General features: G+C 36.2%; 1 protein-coding gene across 1 annotated transcript; it reads left to right on the top strand.

Annotated features, from left to right (window-relative positions):
* The first annotated feature begins 4,930 nt into the window (after window positions 1-4,930).
* On the top strand, window positions 4,931-5,902 carry LOC100021201 (olfactory receptor 51I2-like). The gene has a single exon (XM_001373386.3). The coding sequence runs from the start codon at window positions 4,931-4,933 to the stop codon at window positions 5,900-5,902; it is 972 nt and encodes a 323-aa protein (XP_001373423.3).
* Window positions 5,903-8,285: the final 2,383 nt, after the last annotated feature.

An 8,285-nucleotide genomic window follows, 5' to 3' on the forward strand; every position in this document is an offset into this window, starting at 1 on the left:
GGGTGAGTGAGGGGCAGAGAACCTGAAAGCCTTGGGAAATGGGAAATAAGTTGGAAAGTGATTGGAATATAAATAATTCGTGTTTTCTATAGTGTGTAAAGACAGACATAGTTGAACATAGGAACTAGAACTATAAGGAATGTTAGATATTGTCTAGTCAAAAAAAATAATTTTAGAGAAAAGTTGAGACCAACAAAGAGATAACAAGCTTGTCTAAGGAAAGAGAGATATCAGAAGTTATAAGGAGATGAGCCAGGTTTTGAACTCAGGTAATCTGACAACAAAGTGAATTTTTTTTTTCCGTTATATTGTCCTGCTTCTATTTCTCCTTCTTTTCTCTGCTCTCCTTTAGATCCTTCAAGGAAGCTCTACAGTTCCATAAAGAAAGCATTTGAGACTACACTTACCTTTACTTTTTTTATTCCCCCTCTCCTCTTACCTCCAAAAGTTGATATTCAAATAAAACTATTTAAGTACTTCTTTCACATGCATAAGCTTCAGTTCCCAGCTAGAATGTAAGCATCTTACTTCTTTATGTCTGAGAGAGGATTTTACATAGTGCTCACCATATAACAGATGCTTAATACACATATACACATATGCTGATGAATTAGTTTATTTTTTCCTTATTATCCTCTACTTAGGACTTCTTAATGTTCTTCCATAAAAGATGTCTCTTCATAATTAAGTTGTCCATTTCTTTTTTTCCTAAAACTCTCTATTTTTATGTATTTTCTTTTTCCCTCTTGATGAGAATGAGTAGATTTCAGAGTAGCAATAGCTAGTATTTCTAGTGCCTTAATGTTGCATTAGCTTGTTTGATGCTCTCAACAATAACTTTGAGAAGTAGATGCTATTATTATCCTCATATCATAAAGCAGTAATTGAGGCAGGAAATGTGTCTGAGGCTGGATTTGAAGCTAAGGCTCACCTGACTAAATCTTTGAGATAAGACAATACAATGAAAAGAGTACTAGATTTGAAATCAGGATATGTATTTAAAACCTAGTACTGATTAGAATAAGTCATTTACCTCTCCACATGTCAGTTCTTTTACAGTTGAACTAGATGGCCTCTGAGTTAGTTGCCTTTTAGTTCTAAATCTATTATTTTAAATATTATTTTTAAGATGATTATATAGGTGAAAAGCACTGGACCTGAAATCAAGGGATCTGAGTTTTAGTACTGGAATAACTGTGAGATTTTAGTTATTCAACTCATCTATCTTGGATTCTTATGATAGCAATTAAAATCAATCAATTATCATTCATTATAACTTAATAATCATATATTATCAAATAATATTTCTTGCTTAAGCCTAATTCAGAGGGCTGATGCATAGTTCAAATGAGGTAAATATGATCTGGAATTAAAAAATAATTATATATATCTTGGGTCAGAAAACTTTTGCAGGTGATGAGGAAGGAGGATCTGACACAAAGTCTTCAAAAAGATGTGGTTCCTATTCTAATGGAGATCATGGTCTAGTAAGGAGAAATAGAATATACATAGATAATCATAACACAATGAAATGGGATGAATGCATGGGAGTTGTGAAATGAAGTCCTAGATGAGATAAAGGGAGAAGATCATTAAGAGGAATGAGCAACCAGGGAAGGCTTCTAGGATGAGGTGTCATTTCAGAAGAACACTGCAGACATAGAGAAAGACAAAATAGGCAGCGAGTGGGGTATTTAGATAGTGTGTTCAAGTAACATCAAGTAGACCAGTTTTAGTGTCTAGAAAACATAGAACAGAGTAGTATGAGCTAAGGTTAGATCTACCATTTTGTCTGATTACAGAGGATGTTTAAATCCAAGTAAATGAATTAGAACTGCTTTCTTTATGCAATATTTACTTATCATCGCTCCAAGGCTCAACAATTATATTTTGAATGTTTTCTTAATGATTTTTTTACATAACCAATTTAGGTGGAGAAACAATATGGTATAATCGAGTGAGGGGTAGTCTCGGGATGAGAAAGACTTGTGCTCAAGTCCTGAAACTGATACAGACTTAGTTGGGAACAGAAACAACATATTGGTCTTCCCATTAATGGCTAGAGACAACACTTGAAATTACAATATAATTGCAAACTAGCATTAATGGAAGGAATTTCACCCCTAGAATCCCATAGACTCTGAGTGCCACTAGTATAGATTCATACACAGGTTTGTACAGAAAAAAGAAATGTCAGTCTGATTGCATATAAAGAACAGCCCAGGAGGCAGGAAAGAAGTGGGGAGCAGAAAGAGCTGTTAGGAGTTTATATACTATAGGAGACTAGAGTATTAGCCCAGGCAGAGGAGAAGGAAGAGCTCTAGTAGTAGAAATAAAGCAAAGTGGACAGGTATGAGACACGTGCAATAGTTTAAATGATGAGTGTCAAAATGGAAGGAGATAAAAGATTTAAAGCCTCTTCTGAGGTTCTGGATGAGACATCAGGTAAATAGTAAAGTCCTTGTAAGAAAGTAGTTTATATTTTTACTTTTGATATTGTTCAAGATAAGCAAATATCATAAGAGGAGAGTATAACAGAGAGAAAATTAGGAAAATTTGGTATCTGAAGTCTAGACAGGAGAGACTATCTACTAGAATAGAGTGATCAGCAGTCTCAAGCGCTAGATAAGATTCAAGGGATATGAAAATTCAAAAAGGGTACTGGAAAGGGTCATCAGGAATTTACTCTGGGTTTTGAGAAATTTCTTTTCCGATTATTTGATGCAACATATAAAATACTGGAATTGAAGTCAGAAAGACCAAATCCAGTTTTCTCTGTGATCCCAAGAAAGTCACTTAACACCTCAAAACTTGAGTAGTCTTATTTGCAAAATAAAGATAATAGCCGTACCTTTCTTACAGAGTTGCTTTGATGATCTAATGAGATGCAATGTAAGGCACTTTATAAAATGTAAAAGGCTACATGAATTATTATTATTATTTTATTGAACCTTGGCTCTTAAAGCAAGAAGAAACAGTCACTCTATGCAGTCAAAAAGGGAGCTATTAAGGACAAAAGGATTACTAATATCATAAAGGGGAACACAGCTAATGTTATGTACCATGGACATTTATTACCTTTTAGGAAGCCCTTGTTAGCTGGATATTGGAGATTTCATATTGGAATCCTTGCATACTTCCTAAGTGTGTGAGAAAGCACTAATGTCTTTGGTTCCGAATGTTTGGACAAGACAGAACAAAGAGTGTAAGAGCTCAGATCTGAAGTCATAAGGTCCAGATTTGAATCCTAACTACCTACTTAACCTTGGGGAAATTCTTTACCCTATCTGGGACTCAATTATTATTATATTTTTTCATATAGCTGCCAGAGTGTAGCATTTGGAATCAGAAAGACCTCAGATCAAATCCCACCTATGACAGTTATGTGACACTATACAAATCACCTAACCTCTCTAAGCCTCATTGTCCTCATACATGAAATGGGGAGATAATAGTAGAAACTTTACATGGTTTTCCTAAGGCTCATATGAAATAAGATCTGTAAAATTTTCTACAATATAAAAGTGTTATGTAAATGTTAGGAGGAGTGTTGTTCTTTAGTCATGCCCTACTCGTCCTGACTCCATTATGGGGCTTCTTGACAGATACTGAAGTGGTTTGACATTTCCTTCTCCAGTGTATTAAGGCAAACAAGTTAAGACTTACCCAAGGGGCAGCTGGGTAGCTGAATTCCTTGGCGACCTTAAATTAATATATATCAGTCTTTTAAAGTGATTCCCTTGTCACAGATGGGAGGTCCTAGGTTCAAATCTGGCCTCAGACACTTCACATCTGTGTGAACCTGGGCAAGTCACTTAACCCCCATTGCCTAGCCCTTACCACTCTTCTGCCTTGGAGCCAGTACACAGTATTGATTCTAAGATGGACCTTGAAGAATTGCGAAAAACAGCTATATATGTTTTAAAGGGAAACAAAAAAAAGGAGGAAGAAAATAATGACGATATGGAGGAAATTAAGATGGAAGGTAAGGGTTTAAAAAATTAAAAAAAAAAAAAAGACGTACCCAAGGTCACATAGCTACTAAGTCTCTAAGGCCAGATTTGAACTGAGGTTTTCTTGATTCTAGGCTCAGATCTGTATCCACTGAGCTATCTAGCTTTCTCTAATAGGAGGATTAGGGATAGGAAAATGAGGAAAATTGACTGGATAATGCATATGGTACCTTCATTTCAATTAGTATATATTTTTAAAAAATGAAACAATGCTTTCCCTCAATGATTATAAATTCTACTTGAAATTAGGATAATTTCATGCTTAAAGCTCTGAGTCTCCATTAGAGCATGTGATCTGTCAGAACAAAATGAGATCTCAGTACCATGGAAAATATAATGTTTTGATGTTAAAATATGCACATTTTAAAAGTCATATTAAAAAGTATCCTCTTAGCACTTTCTTATATGTTAAGACCCCTCTCACCCCACACAGTAAATGATGATGTTGATGTTATTGGTGTCATTGGTGGTATTATTGTTGTTGTTTATATGTGTCTACTCTTAGTGACCACATTTGGGGTTTTCTTAGCAAGGATACTAAAGTGGTTTGGCTCATTTTCAGATGAGGAACAGAGTCAAACAGGTTAGCTCCCTTAAAATTCCTCTGAGAACTGAAAAAGGGGCCCTCTATTATGAATAATTGCATTCAGAGAACACTAGGAAAGGATAATATATATATATATATATATATATATATATATATATATATATATATGAATATGAACAGACCAAAAACTTGCCTTGTTTCTGACTCTGGACACAGTCCTTGATCATCCCCTTATGCCACAGTACTGAGGCTTTCTTAATCAGTGATATTCAAGTCAGAAAGTATTAAAGTAAGCTCAGATACACACATTCTTCCATAATCTGCCTTTTAAAATTCTCTTTGACTCTTCTTTCCTCCCAGATTTAGTGTCATGCAGATACTCAATGGCACCCACTACCAGCCAATATATTTCCTCCTTTCTGGCATCCCAGGGCTGGAGTCCATGCACATCTGGATTTCCATACCGTTGAGTGTCATGTATGTGATTGCTCTTCTGGGAAACTCCATTATCCTCTACATCATACAGAAAACCCCCAGCCTGCATGAGCCCCAATATATCTTCCTGTCTATGCTGGCAGGTACAGACATGGCCATGTCTGCCTCCACGCTGCCCACAGTGCTCAACGTCTTCCTTTTTAATCACCTGGAGATTGAGTTTCACAGCTGCTTGGCCCAGATGTTCTTTATCCACACATTTTCTTCCATGGAGTCTGCCATCCTTCTGGCTATGGCCTTTGACCGCTTTGTGGCCATACGCAACCCATTGCACTATACCATGGTCCTGACCCATTCTCGGATCATTGGGATGGGGCTGGTTGCTGTGATGAGGGGTGTGGCACTGATGGCACCTTTGCCCATACTTCTTAAGCGACTGCCCTTCTGTAAGAGCATCATTCTCTCTCATTCCTTCTGCTTCCATCCTGATGTAATGAAGCTGGCCTGTGGTTCCATCAGGGTCAACATTATCTATGGCCTGGCTCTGGTCCTCTGCTCCTTTGGCATTGACTCTGTGTTCATTGTCCTCTCTTATGCCTTTATCTTGAAGACAGTTTTGGGCATTGCTTCCCAAGAGGGACGACTCAAAGCCCTCAACACCTGTGTTTCACATATCCTCACTGTTCTCATCTTCTATGTGCCACTTATTGCCTTGGCCTTGATCCACAGAATTGGCAAGTACCATTCTCCCCTTCCTCATGTCACCATGTCCAATATCTTCCTCTTTCTCACCCCTGTTCTCAACCCATTGGTGTACAGCATGAAGACTAAGCAAATCAGAGCTGTTTTGTTCAGGCTGTTCAAAACTAGAGAGGATGGGGGAAAGGGGAAAATAGGCTCTCATTAAAGTGACCATGATTCTTTATTTTGTTAGAATGCAGTGGGAACTGGAGAAGAATGGAGAATAATATTTTATACCTGAATATCTCTTCTCTTTTCTCTGAGATGAGATACACCTCTTTCATAATTCATAAGGTATTGTGGAAAGGATTTGGGTGCTTTGAGGATGGAATGGAAGGTGTTAGGTACATGAGGTATCTGGAAGCCCAATGTTGTTTCTTTTGATTATCCTGTAGTACCCATCTTTCCTTTCTAACATCTCACATGTTCCCTTCTTCCCTCCCAAAGCTGCCAGCACCCTCATTACCGCATGAGAGCCAGGTCTAGAGATGGAATGCATTCAAATTTTGCCTCAGAAACTTCTTAGCTGTAACCCTAGACAAGTCACTTAACTCTCATTGCCTAGCCTAGTGATGGTGAGCATTTTAGAGCCTGAATGCCCAAATTGCAGTCCTCATGTTGCATGTGAGTCAGATTCACCAACATGGACCTAGCCCTTACTATTCTTCTGCCTTGGAACCAATAAAAAAGTATTGATTCTAAAACAGAAGGTAAAGATTTTTTTTTAATTGTCCTTATTGGTCTCCTTTCTGAACTGGAATTTTTGTTTATTTAAGTTTGGGTTTTCTTAGAGCATATAGGTATCTATCAGGCTATCAGTACTTCCCTCCCAAGGTAGTTGTGAGAATAGTATGTCACCTTTTTTTTTTTTTAATCAGAAGTGATCTCATTGGTGAAAAGCAGGTGTATGGTGATGATTACCCAGTAGGAAGGAAGTTCTAGTCACAAGACCCAACTACCCCTCCCAGTTGCCCCTTCCCCCACCCACTGTCAGTCTTGTTTCCTTTCCACAGTCACAAAAATTAGATCTAGGACATTTGAGATTTTATAGGTCTTAAACTGTGGCCTAAGGGGTTCATAGATAGATTTCAGGAATCCCATGAAATAGGAACCTTCAATATTTTGACAACTTAGTTTTGATATAATTAATATCTTTTATATTTTATTTTACACATTTAAACTTATTCTGAGGTTCCTATATTCTTAATTTGACTTACAAAGCAATTAATATATAGTACAAAAAAGTTATATATGAGCTAATTTGATAAGCTCATTTCTAAGCTATTACATCTTATCTATTCTGTCTATAGTATCAATATCACCTTGAATCTGCTTTTAGAAAATTACAATTACCTAATGAGTCTTGATAAATTGCTAATTTGTCTTCATATGTCTGATCATGTTACTTTCCTATTCAAAAATCTTCAGCTGCTTGCTATTACATCTAGGATAAGATGTAAGGCCTTCTTTTCAGGTTTTAAAGCCCTTAACTACATGGCTTAAACTATTTCTCCAATTGTGATTCATTACTTCACTTTCTAAACTCAACAATCCAGCTAAAATGGCCTTCCCTCTTTCCCACTCTCTGTACTACATTTCCCATTTATTAATCTTTGAACTGTCTTATCCCTCAGAGTTGAAAAAAAATTCATTCTTACTTATTTCTTGTAAAATCCCTCACTTCTTTCAAGTTGCAGACAAAATACAACCCTCCATAAGAAGTGCTTCCTGATTCCCCTAACTACTTTTTCTCCCTATTTTGCATTTATTCTCTATCTTTATTTTGTCTTTTTTATATTCCATGTACTTATCACCTTTTCCTTTGCCATGTGAATTCAGAAAAGTAGAAAGAGGTTGAAATACTGCAAAGTGAAGTGAGAAGAACCAGAAAGTTGTATACAATAACAGCAATAATTTACAATGATCAATTGTGAATGACTTAACTATTATTGACACCCCCAAGGGATTCATGACAAAAAAGGTTATCCACCAAAGTAGTAGGAAATGATCAAGGCTGAATGTAGATTGAAGAATACTATTCTTTACTTTATTTCCTCCATGATTTTTTTCAAGTATAAGCAATATTTGCCTTCTTTAACAAAAGAATATGGAAATGTGTATTGTATGATAACACTTGAAAAACCTATATCATTTTGCCTGCCATATTGGGTAGAGAGAAGATAGGGAAGGAAAAAAAGAACAAATGTGAGGAAACAATTATTTAAAATTGCATTAATTTGTAAGAAACCATCTTTTTTTAAAGTAGGGAAAGATAATATATCCAGTGCATGGTACCATGCATGGTACATAGTAGTTATTCAATAAATTTTTTTGGTTGATTATTAATCTACAGATAAAGAAATTGAGATCTACACAAAATAAATTTTTGCTGAAGATCACATGATATTAAATGATGGAGTTATGGCTTGAAAACAGGCTTTCTTTATTCCATATTTGGGAATGGGGTTCCTACTCTGATATGCAGATATGTTTCGTGTCCACACAGATGAAATCACAAGACTTAGAGTTCTATATCCTACCTCCACGAT

The sequence above is a fragment of the Monodelphis domestica genome, chromosome 4 (assembly GCF_027887165.1).
Source record: "Monodelphis domestica isolate mMonDom1 chromosome 4, mMonDom1.pri, whole genome shotgun sequence".
In the NCBI taxonomy this organism is placed as follows: Eukaryota; Metazoa; Chordata; class Mammalia; order Didelphimorphia; family Didelphidae; genus Monodelphis; species Monodelphis domestica.